This window comes from Sinohyriopsis cumingii, chromosome 1 (genome assembly GCF_028554795.1).
Source record: "Sinohyriopsis cumingii isolate HCF-2022 chromosome 1, ASM2855479v2, whole genome shotgun sequence".
Lineage (NCBI taxonomy): Eukaryota > Metazoa > Mollusca > Bivalvia > Unionida > Unionidae > Sinohyriopsis > Sinohyriopsis cumingii.
The window spans coordinates 75,966,413-75,986,737 of NC_142961.1; the positions used below are offsets into that span (position 1 = coordinate 75,966,413).

The following is a 20,325-nucleotide window of genomic DNA, read 5'->3' on the forward strand; positions in this document are numbered from 1 at the left end:
TACACTTTCATAAAAGTAATTCCTCCTGAATTTCAGATAGAAGATGTCCTAAGTTGTGGTGAAGTACCAGAACGCCCCAATAGATGTCCTAAATGGTTGTATGAAATACTTAAAAAATGCTGGTACAGAGAAAAAATCAGAAGGCTCACTATTACAGAATTTATCAGTCAAATAGAAGAAACGTAAGTCTTTTTGAAATTGTTTTGTAGGATTCGTCATTTTTAAACTATCTATTACATGTCACAGGAAAAAAGGTGCATGCCTTTGTCTAAAATGAAAACAAAGTTTTCGATTACTTTACGCTAACAAGTTGTATAAACAATGAAGTGGTACTCGTGTCATAATACATATAATGAATATACAATGTTATTGCTTGACACAATGGATAAAAAGTTGCAGTTTGATTTCAATGTGCTACGTGAGCCTTATGAAACTGCTTTGTGACCGACGTGTTCTGTTCATTGTCTAAAGTGCTTAATTCGTCAACATTGCTCTTTTCAACTTTTAAAAAGTAATGGGGACAAATTTCCTGCATATCTTAACACGCTACTGAGGGGTGCAACCTGTTCGCTGTTACTGAGATATTTTGGGAGTAGGATCCTGAGAGCCGAGCAGGTGAAAGGCCGTGATGTTGCCTGTCAACCCTGACACATGACAACTCATTGATAGAAACTATATATATATATATATATATATATATATATATATATATATATATATATATATATATATATATGTATATGTAGAGAGAGAGAGAGAGAGAGAGACTTACTTGGTTCTTCGGCAGAGTGAGAGTAAGCCTGAAGAAACAGTGTTTTGAATCAATGACACTGGCTTCTGTTTCTAATCGTTGGGTCAAGTAAAGAGGATCATAGGTCTCGCTACATTTGATATCAAACACTACTTATCTGGATCTTAAGCAGAAGAAACAGTAGTGTTGAATTATGGTAAACACAACAAAACCACAACCAATAATTGTAAATCTAGACTCAGTAGGACCAGGAACACCCAATCATTGATTCAGAAGAGGAAGTTATTTCTAATTAAGGACATTGGTTTCGATTTCTAATCGTTGGTTCCAATAAAGAGAATCATAGGTCTCGCTTCTGTTGATATAAAGCGCTCTGAATCCAAAGAAACTCTCACTGTTCGTGATATCAAACCCACTTCAGTGTCAGGCTAGAGAGCTGAAATGTGTAGTAAAACTTACATCGCGCCAGTTACGTGAAAAACTCTGCTTTAAAACTCTCTCAGGTCTAAGCCTAATGTTCAGAATGGAAGAAAGGGTGCATTTCGAATTATTTAAAACAAATTACATTATTTCGGTTAGTATATGATGTATATGTTGAAAACATTTTGCAATCGTTTCAGCCGTATTCAATTCAGAACCAAAGGCAAATTAAAGAATTTGCTAAATTTCTGAATGTATCTGATTATTTCATTAAGCAGTTCCATCAGTTAGGAAGTTCAGAAAGCATACAAACTGGGAAGCCTCTTAGTATGAATGCCCATCATCATAAATAATAAAATTTCACACTCCTATTAATATTAACTCTATTACAGACTACAGCGGTTCTGCATGTCCATACACAGAACTCGCACAATTGGTCTTCCCCCAGTCACTCCAATAAATCAGTCTGCTATATATCATCTTATTGCACAGTTTGTCAACTTAATCAACGTTTACCGTCATCAAACACTTTGGAGCTACAAAGATATTATGAAGAGATGAAATAACATGGAAGACTTAGTTTAGATGTTCTTAGTAGTATTACCAGTAGTACTACCAATCTTGAAAGTAATTCAGTTATATTAAGAGGATGATTTGTTTATTTAATTTCATCATTCTTTGAAATGACAATCCTCAAACTGTTTAGATTATTGAGCTGATGTATTTATATGATTGGTTTCAGATCTTGAGCAAGTGACATTATCTCTAGTATTACTCTTTACAGCGAAAGATTCAGTTTATAATCTTAGATGATGAAATTCAGATTGAAGATCCCTGATCGGAACTTTCAAGTCACTAAGAACATAATTTTCCATTGCAGTGTGACTTTGCATTATGTTTAAAAGAAGTTTCATCTCCATGATCATTGTCGTTGTTTTCTACACTTTAAGTGTACCCAGGTCTATACGGGATTGGAGCGAAGGATGTGCTGTATAATTAGGTACTGGGCGGCTTCTATATGCCTGTGCAAGTGAAGGTGTAAAGAGCTGGAGTCTTACGTGGCTGGCACTTCATGGATTATAAATAGTTCGATTGTCTGGTACACTTTCATGAAGAGTATCTGGGTCTATCTAGGCTTCGGAAGGGGGAGGAGTTAAGTATTTTGGCACTCCACAGCTTTTGTATAATTGTGCAATTGATGGCATAATGAACTATGGTCTATTTGACTGACACTGCTAAGTATGCTACATACCGAGGGTGGCTATGCTGTCGCAGTGCTGGTGTTAGATCTATTGTTGATACTTTCACACAGTTTCAAGAAATCCATTATAAGTAAAAGCCAAACAGCCAATGCCCTTAATTAGAATGGTATTCCAGTGCATGTAACTTTGTTTTTCTTGTACAGTGGTGACTTCATAACAGAGCGTTTGTTCTGAGTATTTGTAGCGATAGAAATTCGTCATCATACCGTCATTCAGCTGCTTCAGTGATGAATTGTTGTTAGCATGGATAGTGATACTGCTTAATTGTCTTTAATGTGAATGCAATTTGGAATTACCTTTTTTACAGTGTTTGCCAAAAATCTGGATATTTCCTCATATGGGAGTCTTTCAAACAAAGGCACCTGCCTTATGAGCGATATCAGCCTTTTTTTGGGTCTTCTGTCTTGCACAATAGGTAAATGTAAATGAAATGTCCTTAGACGTATATATTAGCTTGATAATGGACATGTGTAACGTTCTTCTTTTAGGTGGCCATTACACCGCAAAATGAATGATGAAAAACATACACAATTGTCTACCAACCATGATCAAGAAGATTTGGAATCGCCCCCTGACGTGCCACAACGAAGATTTCAGCGAAGGACACTTTTTAAATCATTTGGAGGCAACATGTCGCTCGCTTCATTACCTCCTCCCTGCATCGGTTCATATGGTAATGAAGAACGTGTTTCTGGGATTCTCAGTGTATCCGATGTTAACCAGTTTACGCTTGGAAGCAAAGATTCCTCAAGCGAGAATTATCCAGATGAAACAGACTATTCTGATGACCTGCCGATTGGAAGAGGCATCGTTCGGAGGGCCGCTAATAATACATTGCAAAAGCCTGAATGTTCATTTTCATCTACTGATCAACAATTATCTGACAGGAATTCGCCGGTCCGAATGAGGAAAAAACGGGGACGGTACCAACGAAGCGATGAATCATCAGTAAAATTTGATTCGGAAATAGGGCAGCATTTTTTAAATCAAAACGATACACGTGAAATAGAACGTCTTGAAAGAAGGTCTCAATTACTTTCTCAGTATCAGCTAATGGATACCTCATCGTCCTCCCTGCCAAGCCAGGAGGACATTTCTATACATTTTGAGAACAATTCAGAGTCAGACACGTCCGCATCCACCTTAACAACACACGGATCTCAGGGTACCAGTTCAACGGACAATCTCTTAATTTACAGTAGGACTCCTAGTCTATCCACAACATCGAACAGAGACACTTATTCTCAAAATAAAACTTATGTTGAAGATTGGAATGAAAATAATCATAGAAACTCACCGACGAAGAAAATTAAAGTACCGGTTGATAAAATAACTTCTGGCAACTGCGTAAAAACAACCAATAAGAGTTCTACTGTGCCTAAACTCACGCGTCAAAACTCTTCAACCAGTCTAGAATCGAGTTCCAGCGACTCCAGTACTATTCATAACAATTCAGATTTCTCAAGTTTTCATGCTCAGAATTGTACATCGAGTGGCGTATCAAACTATGAGGTGGGAACCCATAATAAAATTTGTCGCTCAGAAAGAATGCATATAAATAATGCTGGAGACTGGTCATTGGAGGGACAGAATGACGGATATCTTACGGTAATTAGACAATCTCAGCAGGAATAATGCATTTTTATTATGATGAGCAAATTATTCTGAGTAAGCAAAAACAAAATCTTGTGTTGAAACACTCGGTAAAGTACTACCAGGAAAAAGTCTTGCTTTCACATAACATATAAACAACACAGAATGTTTTTGCCCAAATTTATACCTGCACTGAACAGTTGATTTTGAGTTTATTTTTATATTCACGTAGTTAGTGTGACGACTTTCTCATTTAAATGCTTATTGTCGACGCAAAACTTAGAATGGTTTTGTGTGTGTTATTGTATCACTGTATTAGCGAAAAAGGAAATTCATCGCTGCATAAAGCATAATTCAGAAAGAGAGCTTTTGATCTCTTTTGGAGTGTTTAAGCGCTAGAAAAATCTTTGCTGAACGGTCAAAAGGAAATTTCGATTTATGAACGATGGTATATTTACTGGAAATTATTCAGGAAATGGGAAGGAGCAAATGATTTAAAGGAAGAACGAAATGCCAACAAATTGGTCAATTATCAGAACAAGAAAGTTTTTGTCTCGCATAGTGTATCATCAGACTCAGTGTTATTCGCCAAAACGACAAATACGCTCGTAGCTGGTTTTTTTATTTCATATATAACTGACCTAATTGTTACACAATGGCTAGAGCTTGCTCCCACTATCTATCTAAAATTAATGAGTGAGCAGGATATGAAGAATGGTCACGAATATATCAATAAATATATTAGCTTGTAGAAATCAAGACCTAGGCAAAGTAATTTTGCGATCTATCTACACTCTCACATGTCAGAAACGTCTTTGGTGAACATGTAAGAGGACATTTTGATTTATTGTCAATTGTATATTGAAAGAAAATTGTGTCAGAAAAAAAGTATGGAACAAAACAAAATTTCAAACGAATGGCATCCTATTCAACATTAATTTCCATTTAATGAAGTTATAAAAGCAATCGTGACTTGCTAAGTAATATTACAATATGATGACGTAGAGAGATATGATATTTAGTACATAGTTGTACGTGTATTTCGCATGGATTATAGGAAACAATGTGTCCTCCATGTATTCGTTTCAAAGGTCGGTATTTCATGACAATCTTTTAACATTCGTGAAAATTCAGCTTGACAAGAAGGGCAAATATAGCAAGGATGGATGTGACCTTGCATAAATGCTACTTTCAAACTTTTGAACTGTTCAACTTACTGCAAAATTATCAGCAGCAGGAGGCAACCGATTGTTCCAACATTTCAAAAATACTAGTATTACCATCTAATATCAGAATCACACATTCTACAGGGTAAAATAATAACCAAAGAAATTTTAAAGTTATCTTCTCATAAACAATTTTTAATTTTGAGATCATAAAATATATCCATACGCTGAACCATTCGACCGCCATCTCCAAACTTTAGCATCTTGGCCAAATTCCTGAACGTAGGATCGGAGCTCGGATAGAGATGTTATAGTTTCCATAATATTACCCGGGGCAAAACCATTATGACTCTCCGGCCTGGGATACGGGGGAACTGTAATGCATTTAACGGTATTTAATTATGAATGTTGAGTAAATGCATTTGCAGTCAAAGGGTCGTAAACTCTATAAATTTGAAGATTCTAACCAATAGCAACATCCCAAATTGCATGTCACGTTTGAGAAAACAGTTTAAGTGCCTGAAATATTTCATGTAGCTACTAATTGATCTTACTGTTGAACTTTAAGAACTCCGTCTTATCAGCTCAAGACGCCTCTAAATATCATATACTATTACGCAGTTAGACAAGTCTCTCCCTAATACAACCGCTACCACCCCACCCTCCAAAAACAGAAGAAAAATGTTCTGCTCCTAGGGATGGATTATAATGATAGATTTTTACTCATATCTACCGACCAACCCAATCATACGTAGAATGTTCTCTTTCTTCCAATGTGTAGGAAACGATCAAAGCATAAGATTACTACAAATTATATTTAATATTCCATGGATGTAAAAATGTCATTCATCCCCAAGATATCCCCTGATGAGATAGATCAACATTGTAAAACCTTTGTGTTCAGTAGATATGTATTAACTCATCATTGGAAAGAGTTGCTCGACATTACGCATGCATGCACTGTCGTGGAGATTCTGTTTCCAAATTGTATTTGCAAAATTTTAAACCATGGCCTGTTTGAATCCGTAAAGACTTCCAGACGTGAATATTAAATAGCAACTTATAACCTCGAGAAATGTTAAATCTCAGGAATGCAACAGTGTATTGATTAAAAATGCATTTGTATTATGCTTTATTTAAAATTCTTTAAGTCCTTGTTATTTATGTCAGTGACTTGTATTGTATTTTTTGTAGGTAATGGTATATTCATTCAAATTTTGCTTGTACATAACATTCAAATCTGCTATGGCGACCATCTGGATATAAATACTCTCTCTGCATAAATAAGATCTGCGTATAAAGGCTAAGTAGTTACCTGTATATAAAGACTACCTGTGTATAAAGGCCAAGTATTTACCTCTGTATGTAAAGGCTATTTATGTATCAAGAATCTGTGTATAAAGGCCAAGTATTTACCTGTATATAAGGACTATCTGTGAATAAAGGCCAGTATTTACATGTATAATAGGATATTCTGTGAATAAAAGCCAGTATTTACATGTATATAAAGGATATATGTGTATAAAAGCTATATATCTATAAAGGCTATCTATATATTAAGGCCAAATAGTTACCTGTATATAAGAAACTCATTCTCATACAGGTATTCAAATGGTCCACTTACTGGTCATTGTAATACAAGGTTTGACTGTATATAACTTAAAGGTAATTATTTATATTTTCGTAAGGTTTTACATTGTCTGTATATTCCAGCTGATTCCTTATTTTTTTCATTTCATTGATGTCCATCTTATCTTTTAGTTACTGGTACATTTGACCATCTTCGGCCATCAGCTGGTCTAAAAAACTTCTATGCCCCTTTTGCCCAGTACGCATGACATTATGTACCAAGGCATCCCACCCTTCTCCCACCCGATCATCCCTCTCCCTCTCTCTGTCTCTCTGTCTGCCTGTTTCTCTCTCTGTGTCTCATTCAGGGAACTACCAGTAAACGAACTCGTAAGGTTTGCTTTAAAAATTAATAACACTCTCATCATCTCATAATTATTATATCTTTTCTATGACTGAGTTGTACATGTTTCTTCAATGTTCCAAATTTATTTTTGTTTAATCTAGAAGGGGTTTAAACAACAACGGTTCGATCTCATTTAAAAAAAAACATATCGATTGTTTTTCAATATAACATTACTGTAGTATTTTTATAGATCTATATTATGTGTTAATTTTTATGATTATAAATTATAAGGTTCATTTAGTAAATAATATTGAACAGCCAATTTTGATTGTGAATTTGTACTTTAATATAAAAGTCAGTTTGCTACTTTAACATGTTTTTGTGGTCTTTGACGAATTTTATGGGATTTGAGCTCAGGATTGGTTAGCTGCTGAAGGACATGACCTTGTTGACAAGTGTTAGAGTGTTCTAGAAATGAATATCTGACTCTCATCCAGGTTCTGGTATTGTGTCTTAGACTTTTATATGTTTTGTTTACCCGAGAATTCATTATTACTATCTTAAACATCGGTCTTAGTGGAATCAGCTTTAGTAGTGTTTAGCTGGGAGGATTTTATTTATTTCAGTTATTTAAATGCATGTTGGCTTGTACTAATGTGACTTCATTGACAGCTCATACAGGAGAGAGAGAGAGCAGCCGTCTTTAGAAGAGAACAGCAAGTCATAGAGCGTGGAAGACGTTGTATATCCATATGAAAATGTCAGAGGTGAAGCTGGGGAGAGAAACCCATACTACCCCAACCAACAAGAGCTCGGCGACTTGATTAGAGATCTTGGTCTCACTAAGTCCAGTGCCGAGATTTTGATGTCTAAGATCAGGCAGTGGAACTTGTTGGATGAAAGTGTGCAAGTTGCAGATCAAAGGACGCGTAATCAAGCTTATTTCATCTTCTTCACCCGTCAAGATGGGCTCTGCTTTTGCCACATTGTGACCAGTCTGTTCGAGGCAATCGGAATCTCCTGTAACCAGAATGAGTTGCGCCTCTTCATTGACAGCTCATATAGGAGCCTCAAAGCCGTGTTGCTCCATAATGGAAACAAGTACCCATCTGTTCCTCTGACTCACTCGGTGCATCTCAAAGAGGATTACATCAGCATCAGTACTTTGCTGGACGCCTTGAAGTATGATGAGTACAGCTGGGAGGTCATCGGAGACTTCAAGATGGTGGCATTCCTGATGGGTCTCCAATGCGGTTTTACCAAGTTTCCCTTCTATATTTGCCTTTGGGACAGCAGGGACACCAAAGCGCACTACTACAGGAGGGACTGGCCACAGCGGACCGAGTTCTCTGTGGGGAGGAACAATGTCAAGTGGGAGCCACTGGTGTGGACCCTCGGAAGGTGCTGAGGCCACCAATGCACATCAAATTAGGCCTTATGAAACAATTTGTCGGAGCTCTAGATAAATAGTCGGCGGCCTTCAAGTACCTTCAAGACTTATTCCATAAGCTGTCTGAGTCAACGGTCAAAGCCAGTGTCTTCGTCGGACCACAGATAAAGAAGATCATGAAGTGCAATGAATTGCCCAAGAAGCTCACTAATAAGGAGAAAGCGGCTTGAAACAAATTTGTCACAGTGGTTCGCGGCTTCCTGCGCAAGCACAAGGCCGAAAACTATGTGGAGCTGGTTGAGACTCTGGTGAAGAACTACGGCAAAATTGGCTGCAGGATGTCCCTCAAAGTCCTTATCCCTGATGTTCATCTTGATAAATTCAAGGAGAACATGGGAGTATACTCAGGGGAACAAGGCGAGCGCTTCCATCAGGATATACTGGACTTTGAACGCTACTAGCAATAATAGTATACCGAGAACATGATGGGAGACTACATTTGGGGGCTGATTCGTGAAAATGATTTACAGTATAATTGTAAATCTCAATAAAATTCTCACTTCTAAATCTTTTGTAGTCATTTTTGTATTACTTTAGTACAACTTTATGTTAATTTTGATTCATTGGTTGGTTTTCTTCTGACTATATGTGAACGAAAAGACACAAATTCGCCCGTTTTCTCATTGGAAATAGGTATCCTAATGTTAAATTCCTATTTCCCGACCTAATTACGCTGTAATATTAAATAATCATTTGTTACAGTGCCATCTGCGGTAACTACTCTCAAATCACAATAAGCCTGAACAATCATGTACAAAATTATCTCATAAATATGCATGTACTGTTTTTGTAACAAAACACAGCAGATACGATGATTATATACGCATATTTACTAAGTTTATTTTAAACACAAAAAAAATCGAAAGCCATGAAATTTTTGGCAAATTCAGCCAGTCGAATGCAAGATCACGTCATTATCATGTGGAAATTCTAGTCATAATTAAACTCGTCCGAGACCTTGATGAATTAAACCTATTTGCCAACTTTGGAAATGCTGTTTAGTGCATAGTAATAAACTCTGCCAATCAGAAGCAAGATCACCTCGTTAATGTGCTTCTTTTTTATCGTTCATTATCGAACTATTCAGACATATTGAAGATATAAGCCTATATTTCAATTGTGATCAGAATTAGATCCGAAATATTGCCTCTAATCTTTTAATGTTGACGGACGATTCAAGACAGAGCATAATGATGAGATAAGCGATAATCACACATCCATGTCAGCCATAAACAATAATAACTTTGTAGCGGAAATGAGGAATTGTGCGAAATTTATGTCCCGTCGTCGACGAAGACTAACGTTGTGAATAGTTTCGACCGCTATATAAAAGATGTCTCAATTTGTTATATGTGTCAAGTGAGATGAATATGACCTGATTATTCCATGTGTATGGTAGGCAATTTCTTGTGTAATAATTCGGGTCTCTAAAATTAAAAAAATAAACCAAAAACAAAACAATAGTGCAACACTATCATAAACGTAAAAATGAGCCACAAAGTGTCACCCTACCTGGGTACATTGGATTAACGGTACTGTGGGTCATTCTGTTTTAGTACATGGGCTTATATGTAACCCCAGCCTGATTATATTTTGTGCTTAAAGCAATCAACATAAACAATTCCAATAGGAAGGTTTAATAACAAAGATAATAGGATTCGGCAAATAGCTATTTTATTTCCGCTGACCATCGTGCATTGTCTGTACAAAATATCATATCATATTCATTAGAGGTTTGGGAAACAAATGCTTTTGCACATGCGCGAGATGTCATAACCTGATGTTTGCTTCATCATTACGAGCTTTTTACGTTGAGATCATATTGCATATGTTCTTTATTAGATGGCAAAAAAAGTAAAGGACATTAAAATGGATATTGATTACTATGATGCCTAATATATGGCGGCCATTACACAAAAACATATAAAGATCAGTAACTTAAGGAATGTTTGTATTTATACTAAATCAGCGTTTTACTGACCACAGGAATTGTTCTTAATATTAATATAAGCTAAATCACTAAATGAACATTTAAAAATATTAATTGCAGTAATTTGTATACAGCCGGTATAGTTATGTAATCTTAATAGAAATCCTTAAAAATTATATAGTATATGTTTGAATTCTCTCTATATACATATATTTCTTCAGCACCTTCAGTGCCACACATATTTATTTCTTTCGGAATAGAAAACAGTAATTACAGCTGTCAGCAAATGCGTACAGAACTTCTGAGTCCTACTTATCACGACCTTGCGATAATAATTATAATGCTTAATACAAAAACAGCCAGAGTCAGAACGTTGGTTCCAAGAATACCCTTCTTGACACCTTTTCTCTGAAAAAAATTGAATAATGTAATAAGAAACAAGACAAAGCTGAACTGATTCTAAAAATTAACAAATCACTCTACTGAAAAAGTGGATACCAATAATGACTAAAGTCATTACTCAGCTAAGGAAATGAAATAAGGGGTAAGGCAACTAATTAAATTATTTTGACAGTATGTACACCCCTTTCCTTTGTTACATGTATCAGGAAATGCATGAAACCCATCGGCATGGAACCCATCCGTATGGAACCCATCAGCATGGAATCCATCAGCAAAACAAAGGAATGCCCTCTGTCTAGATCTAAATCTATATATCTTGCCAAATACAGAAATATGCCAATGAAATTTGGACCACAGCCTTCATATTAAGCAGGCAGAAATAGTTATAATAAATACAGAACTAGCGATGAGGATATAATCACTCAATTACTGCATTACCAGTTCCAAGCAAACACATTGCCTCAACATCATCCTCAAAGTGCCTCCCAGTTACAATCCAAATTGTGGACAAATATAAACCATGAAAAATTCATTTAAATTGCTAGAATATTTAATCAGATAATCAACATATGGCACACGTCAAACAGTGTCTGAGTAATTATAAAACTGTCATTGGCAAACTTTCAAGCAGTGTCTGAGTAATTATAAAGCTGTCATTTGCACACGTCAAGCAGTGTCTGAGTAATTATACAACTGCCACTGGCACACGTCAAGCAGTGTATGAGTAATTATAAAGCTGTCATTTGCACACGTCAATCAGTGTCTGAGTAATTATAAAAGTGTCATTGGCACACGTCAAGCAGTGTATGAGTAATTATAAAGCTGTCACTGCCACACGTGAAGCAGTGTCTGAGTAATTATGCCAACAAGATATTCAATAAAGTAAAGTCCGAGTCCATAAAAATGCAAAGATTTTTGAAACATGAAACGATATCTTGAATACGCCCCAATCGTATCAAGTCGTCTAAATGTGCATACAAAGAGACCTGGCAGTTTTTATTTGCCTAGATCAAGAAATTTATCAGTAACGATACTCGTACGATTTGCACTACCCTAAGATTAAAAGAACAAGTCAAAGCAAATAAATTGCTTAAATGGCATAACAATCTAATCAGCTCACTAAAAAAGCTAATGAAAACAAGATAAAAATTACGTAAAAGTAGGACAATCTAATCTCAGTAAGAAAGCAAATTAAAAAATCATTTCAAAGGCAATATAAACTAATAAGGTTAGTAACAAATCAAATGACAACAACAAGAAAATCCCCCCAAAAAATCAATTAAAAGACATGAAAATTTTATAGCTTACTAAGATAGAAATATCTTTCAAAAATCATAAAAGTATGAAAGATTTAAGCAGTTCCTTAAGAGAATAATAATGATATATATATATATATATATATATATATATATATATATATATATATATATATATATATATATATATATATATATATATATCTATATATATATCTATATATCTATATATATATATATATATATATATATATATATATATATATATATATATATATATATATATATATATATATATATATATATATATATATATATGCCTATCTTAAGCGGTTTCTGTGTATCCGGTATTCACTAGCAGACAGATACGATATGGACACAGTGGTGTGCAGATGGAAAGCAGCAGTACATTACGATTTATTTTGCTACTGCAGTGGCAAAAATCGAAAGTCATTTGTAATTGATGTCATGGAACCCCTAAACCCTAACTTCGCCGCTTTATTATTATCTTTGTTTTATGGGCATGTCGGGCTTTAATATCACCAGCAATGTTGTGTCAACGTACAGTTTCATGTATATCCAGTGCTGACGTCCAACTGTTCTGTCTTGTCAGACTCCATGGCTTCACATATAATTCATACAAGTATTCCATCTTCTTCTCTTTCTCTACAATTTTATGTACAAAATGAAAAACGGAAATCAAATAGTTACCACTTTACAGAAAAGTTATATATATATATATATATATATATATATATATATATATATATATATATATATATATATATATATATACACACATACATACATACATATATATATATATATATATATATATATATATATATATATATATATATATATATATATATATATATATATATATATATATATATATATATATATAATACATTTTTATCATCACTATAAATGCTATCACTCCCGCATGCCCTGGCCAAACATAACTCTTAGGGCTTATCACAGAAAATATGAATATTGATTTCATGTTCTTGCCAATTGGGGGATTACCTTTACGAAATCTTTTACTCCTTTGTTGCCAAATCTGGGTTTCTCTAGCGACTTCTGCTACCCCTTTTCTTGCCAAATGTGGGCTTATCCACTGACATCATTTTTCCAATTATTCTAGCCTTCGCTCTTAATCACAGACTTCTTGGAATAAATTTTTAAAGACGAAAACATCAAATGAATTATATATGTTACACGTACGTTCCTTCTTATCATTAAGTGCAAGAAGAAGGCAGCTTTTAATTTTTTTAAAATTAATTTTGTTGTTTTCTTTATGTTAGTTTTCACTTCTGTTTCAAAACTACGACTTACAATGATCACTAAAAATCTTTTAGTTGACTTACCTTTGTGTACATCGTAACATCGAATGCTTTCAAATATAATTGTAGTGAGGACTTGGTAGGCTGCATATCCAATTATCATATATTCAAGATAAGATGGGAAGGATCCCTCACTTAATTTTAGACCGGCAAATATTGTTACCACTGAAAATGATAACAAATAAATGCTAATGGTCAGTTAATGCTTGTCAATCGAATAAAATATAGCAACGGTGCTGGTAGTGTCAACATTTGTCAAGAAACTTCTTGCAAAGATTAACCATATAACATCTTCAAGACAGATAGGAACATACCTTCTTAGGACAACTGGTGCAACAATATTCTCTGATTTCAAAAGGTGTTTAATCTCTAAGTAGGTGTTAAACTCAAAATAGGTGTTTAGTCTGTAACAAGGCGAATATTTTTAATACGTCTTTCTCGTGACTTTCATTGTTTTGAGAAGCAAATATTTCATTTTTCAACCCACTAAATGTAGGTAATTTTAATATCTAAAATACAATGTCTATGGGATAGTGGCTGGGTGTTAAAGTACTTTTTAAAATTCATTTTTCATGACCTATGGGCCACTGTATCGCGGTTGGCTTTATTTGGACAATTAATTCCAACTTGCAAACGCTTCCCCAAGACATGCCTTGACTGAATTAATGTTGCATTCGTAGAACACACTTCCCTTCGGATGATACATGGAATCAGAGTTCCACTTGATACTTACAAAGCTAAGAGAGTTTCGGGAAGAATAAATAAATACGTCGGAACACTGTATTCGAAGACAATATTTGTCTCAATGTAATGCGTTTATTATTTTGAAAGTAACAGGATGATAAATATAAGGAATAATTTTAACTTTATTTCAGTTTTACAGGTCATGTTATTGCAATTAACAGTGGCAATGATATTGATATTTTTGTTCTGTATTTGAAGGATATGTACACCGTCTTAGCATGGTACAATATATCACAAAAAGGAAAGCAAAATATTTCGCTTTGCTTAGCCTTATAGTTCCATTTTTGTTTTGTTGTACTTGACACAGAGTTTATAAGCTGATAATCTCTTGAGAGAAAATGTATTACGAGATAGTAGCTTATGTTACATACCGGCAAGAATCAATGTTATGCTTTCGACAAGCCAAACTATCCAGTTGAATACAAAACGAGAGGCTGTACCTTTCACAGGCCGAAAAATCAGTAGAATGGGCTGAAAGAAACGCAGTCTGAGAATAATATCATTCAACTTAAAGTTACTTAGAAAGCAGGAGCTATAGTTACAAAATTCATAGTTACAAGAGATTTACAAGTACAAGAAATTCATCCAAGATCTGTATTAAGCATACCAATAAAAATAGGATATATACTTAAATATTACTTGATGCAAGTGTAGAAAGCATTAATTCTTTAATTTAAAAAAAAAACACATCTTCTGAATTTACTAGAGCGAAATTTAAATTTTTCCAATTGCAATCATGATAAAATAAATCGGTAAGTAAAATCGTTGCATTTATAATATATTGTCTGAGGTACATTTTTTCATCGTTTAAACTGATTAGCATTACGTAAGTGTTCTAATCAAGAGTAGCAAGATACGATGGTCGCTGCTGAAGAACAATTATATCTTGCATTAAATGGATACATCTTGTGAAACAATAATTGAATAAATTACAGAGGTAACTACTGGAACTGTATATCTGCTGATATGATGGATATAATTATATATCTGCTGACATGATGGATATAATTGTACATTTGCTGGTATGATGGATATAGTTGTACATTTGCTGATATGATGGATATAATTGTACATCTGCTTATATGATGGATATAATTGTACATATACTGATGTAATGGATGTAATTATACATATGCTGATATGATGGATGTAATTGTACATCCGCTGATATGATGGATATAGTTGTACATCTGCAGATATGATGGATGTAATTGTATATCCGCTGATATAATGGATATAATTGTACATTTGCTGATATGATGGATATAATTGTACATATACTGATGTAATGGATGTAATTATACATTTGCTGATATGATGGATGTAATTGTACATCCGCTGATATGATGGATATAGTTGTACATCTGCAGATATGATGGATGTAATTGTATATCCGCTGATATAATGGATATAATTGTACATTTGCTGATATGATGGATATAATTGTACATTTGCTGATATGATGGATGTAATTGTACATTTGCTGATATGATGGATGTAATTGTACATCCGCTGATATGATGGATATAGTTGTACATCTGCAGATATGATAGATATTGCTGTACATTTGCTGATATGGTGTATATATAATTGTACTTCTGCTGATATGATTGATATAACTGTACATCTGCTGATATGATGGATATAACTACATCTAGTGGCATGATGTATTTCATTGTACATATGCTGATATGATGGATATAATTCTACATCTGTTTACATGATTGATGTAATTTTACATCTGCTGATATGATGGATATACATCGGTTTTACGTTCCGGTACCTGAGTGGGATTATTTCTTTATCGAAATTGAAGAGAATTATGCACGTCTTGAAATTTTGAGGAAAAGCATCATATGCTTTCTTCATGCTCGCAAGGAAACAGATTTCGAAAACGATAATATTGCATAAAGATAATGACATTTTCAAGTTTCTTTTTTTTTTTTTGCTTGAATCATGCGAAATAGTAAAGTTTACAATTATGTATTGTCACTGATTGATTTCATTTACCAATTAATTAACCTTATTATTATCTATATAGAATTAAAAGACTGAATCTCAGATAAGCATTTCCACAAAGTTTGTTTTTGACTTTCTTTAACTATTTCTAAAACATGCTGCAAAACAAATTTCAGGCAATGTTTATAAATGATATTTTTTTAAAGGATCACTTCAATTTTGGACATGTCTATCGGACTTTGGTTTTTTTTAAAAAAGGATCACTTAAATTCTGAATTTGTCTTTCGGAGTTTTTTTTATAGAAAAGGATCACTTCAATTTTGGGCATGTCTATTGGAATTTTTTAAAAAGCAAAGATCATTTCAGTTCTGGGCCTGTCAATCGGAGTCTTTTTTAAAAGGATCACTTCTATTCTGGGCATGTCAGTCGGTGTTTTTAAAAAATCTGTTTGTATGTGATTAAAATTATTTCCAAATAATTCTACCTAAATAAAGTGCATAAGTAAAGCTCAAAATGTCACGAACTCATGATCTGGTGTGTGTTTTATTTATCTTTTTGATTTAGTGCAGATTACTTACACAAAGTAGTGCCAGAAATGTGACCAGAAGTCCGAGTACTGGATGAGCACTTTTAAAACTCGATATATCGTGCTGAAATATATAAATATATACAATTACTCTTATGCGTAGTCTGAGAAAATGATGAATTGGATTGTTTGCATTGAGAAATATTTACCGTTTAAAGATATTTCTTTCTTCCTCATATGGCCAGGCAATAAACTTTGTAAATCATACTAATATTTGTTAATGCTCATAACGTTTGGACTGTTGGCATCATGTTAAAAGTAAATAGGGAAAGAAACTTTATAGAAACGTTTACCATTTTACACAATCATAAATGTCTAAAGATTTGAATGAAGGGTTTGGACGATAACAGTATTATAAGTCAGAAAATTGCAGTCTTCTGCCTTTAAATTGGATGCACCGGTACCCGTACTAACACCGGTACCCGTACTAACACCAGTACCCGTACTAACACCAGTACCCGTACTAACAACTCTCTTACGTTAACTACTTAGTGTTCGGCTTATTAATGCACTTGCATAGCTAATGAAAAATGCCCTTACTGCACTATAGCGTCTGATTCAAATTAAAAGTTAATTGTAAAATTCTCTCTCCCTCTCTCTCTCTCTCTCTCTCTCTCTCTCTCTCTCTTTAATTTCCACATAACAAGTGTTTTCTAAGAAACCCCAAAAAGGTTTAAAAATAATAACAAAATTACTCTACACCTGATTTTTGGATAAATACATAATATGACATGACTTGATTTTGTGCAAACTTGCGTCCGATCGGAACGTCCTCTGCTCATTTCTTCGAATGTTAATAAAAAGATCTCCGATGTAAATATCGGACATTCCAAACTGCTCACAAGACCTTTGTTGTCTTTTGCGTCACAATAACTTTAGACACTTCATAAGTACTATATTGCGTTTCGTCATTAAATCAAAGGAAGCAATAGTTTGGGGCTACTGAATAGGATAATCTCTTCCATTTTGTTCATTCAAAAGTTACAGGAATAACATTAAAAATGGATGAAGCGTAATCAAATCTTATTTTCAATGCCTATTTCTTAAAAGGAACTTTTCTTCACACTGTAGCTGTATATTCCTGAGATAAAAATTAAAAATGTTGGAAATATTACCACTGAGTCTCATTTAGAGAATCGCCTCGGAAATAATGTTCCAAATAATGTTGTGTCATGTCCGGCTGTGACGTTATGTAACGTTGCATTTTCGCAACAAATTTATTTGGTATTGTGTGTACTTTATTAGCACGTAATAAATACCTGACAACATCCAATATGAGGACAATATACTGGTTCTTCTCATGCAAAGTATTTATATCTAAATTCGGGCTAGGGCAGATAATCACAATTTGTATGCATGTAACTCGCATAATTCGACTTATTACGTCACAAGCGATATTAAGACATCATATATAGACTATCATCGCTGACGGTATGAGACGCGTATGGAACTTCAGCCATATTGGTTTTTTTTATATATATAAGGAATTCCTTATAAATGTATTCCACCAAGATTTATCCCCCATTAAAACTCTTCTTGCATAAGACACAGTTTTAAAACTGCTATCAGGGTGTTATTTCTATTTCCATGAAAGAGAACCTTACTCCTTGTATTCAAATTGCAAATAATGATTTTTTAAAATTTCTTTTGAAAATGAATTTCACGCTTGCTGCCTTTGCTACGATGTTTTCTGTCGCCAGGTTTGTAAGAACATTAGCAACTTTCGAGGGAATTCCTTCGAATCATTTCTCGTTATGGACTCGGGTCACAATTTTTACTTCATGATCAGTGCCCACGAATTTAATCCAAGCCTATTTTTAGAGCATATATGTTTCATTACATACCTATTTAATCTTACATGGCTTATCTGGTGTTCAATACAGATTGCCATTTTACACAATCATGTGTGTCTACAGATTTGAATGAAGGGCTTAGACGATAACAGTATTAAAAAAGTCAGAAAATTGCAGTCTTCTGCCTTTAAATGGGATACACCGGTACCCGTACAAACAACTCTCTTACGTTAACTGTAATTCCATATTGCTTCCCCAAAATAATGTATCGCACACCCGGCTTGGAACTACATTAACAACTCGAAATATTTAGTAATTGTCCACTTATAAAATATCCGGAATGATTTATTGCTGTACATTTTAATTTATTAAAAAATGCAATACACGTTTGTAATTTTAAGAAATTCAGCCATATTTGGTGAAAATGGGCGCTTGTGCTGATTGGGTTAATGGAAGAGTACGGTAAGTAACGACGAGCAGTTTATATGCATTTCGCAGTATCTAGGCCGAGAAATTATAGTAAGCTGATGAGTTCAGCGATATTTTGGACAGAATGCTTAACAATGAGGTCTCAGATGAATCTGATGTGCAGAGTGACATGCAACAAGAGAGAGAGAGAGAGAGAGAGATTTGTGGTTAGGTAGGGTTAAGTGTTTGCTAGTTAGGATACGTCTTGGTCAATCAAGGTAGATCTTGACTGATAGAGTTCCACTGTCTTAAATCCAAATAAGGTCCATAACCTCATGTTATGTATAGGATATAGGATGATATTTAATTTTTAAATCCTCATATATTCCCATAGAGTCGCGCTTAATGTTAAATTCATATTGATTCCTATAGGGTTATGCTTAATGTTAAATTCCCAAAGATTCCCAGAATATCATACTTAATGTTCATTTCCTTAAATCAGCGTAGCGTGCCTTCTATCCCAAATCATTCCCCATAACTGCTTATAAGTTTCTAATAGTAATCAAAATGATATGCAAAAGATATGCAGTGTATTTGTCAAAATCAAAATGAATTTGAAATAAATATATTTCAAAATTAAAGTTTTGGAATAATTTCAAAAGTTGTGATCACGATTGTTTTATTTAACATGGTCTAAATAGGGTTTTGAGATACACATATCAGCATTCATATCATGTTCATATAGGACAGCTATGTGATGAATATAAGATTTTACAGAATTACTAATTTGAAATAAATGTTTTGAAATGAGTCGAATAAATTTTAATTTTTTTAGTATTGGTGACCTAGATATTGCAATTATCCGAGAAATTTCATAAATCATACTGAAAATGGTAAATTGTAAAATTGTATTTATATCACATGACGAAAATTATATATTGTATTTTAGGAAGTGAAATACAATTGGATGCATCGGTCCCAATCTGATTAAAATCATATCTCCGTCGTCCTAAGTGAAGATCTGACAGCGACCGCTTAGGGGTCATGTTCTGGTGACCACTGAATAACCAATGGAAATGCAGCTTTCGGAAATTTGAAAGTGAATCATATCATTTGGCATACACTGATGCTCTTCAGTCATAGTACTCAGTCTCCCAAACGCAAAGATATAAGACTTCATTCGATTGGCTGATAAAATTGGTCCTTAAACGGTCGATATCAGATCTTCACGAATGACAGTGGAGATCTGATTTTAATCAAATTGCCTCGGTCCTATCATCTCAGCCGCATATGACCCCATGACGTGGTATTATACATATTATATATAGAACAAATATGGTATGG

The 20,325-nt window shown here is 34.2% G+C and overlaps 2 protein-coding genes across 2 annotated transcripts in view; one reads left to right on the forward strand and one right to left on the reverse strand.

Annotated features, from left to right (window-relative positions):
• Positions 1-7,479, forward strand: part of LOC149807146 (uncharacterized) — a 43,964-nt gene extending 36,485 nt beyond the window's left edge. Inside the window, exons 14-15 of the mRNA XM_089962725.1 lie at positions 37-182; positions 2,922-7,479. Of these exons, the coding sequence (XP_089818851.1) occupies positions 37-182; positions 2,922-4,068 (1,293 nt within the window). The 3' untranslated portion in view covers positions 4,069-7,479. The remainder of the gene's footprint in view (positions 1-36; positions 183-2,921) is intronic.
• A 2,426-nt stretch (positions 7,480-9,905) lies between these two features.
• Positions 9,906-20,325, reverse strand: part of LOC149807147 (ferric reductase 1-like) — a 39,579-nt gene continuing 29,159 nt past the window's right edge. Inside the window, exons 8-12 of the mRNA XM_089934419.1 lie at positions 16,773-16,844; positions 14,607-14,706; positions 13,516-13,656; positions 12,711-12,811; positions 9,906-10,895 (exon numbers count right to left, since the gene is read on the reverse strand). Coding sequence (XP_089790545.1) covers positions 10,803-10,895; positions 12,711-12,811; positions 13,516-13,656; positions 14,607-14,706; positions 16,773-16,844 — 507 coding nt within the window. The 3' untranslated portion in view covers positions 9,906-10,802. The remainder of the gene's footprint in view (positions 10,896-12,710; positions 12,812-13,515; positions 13,657-14,606; positions 14,707-16,772; positions 16,845-20,325) is intronic.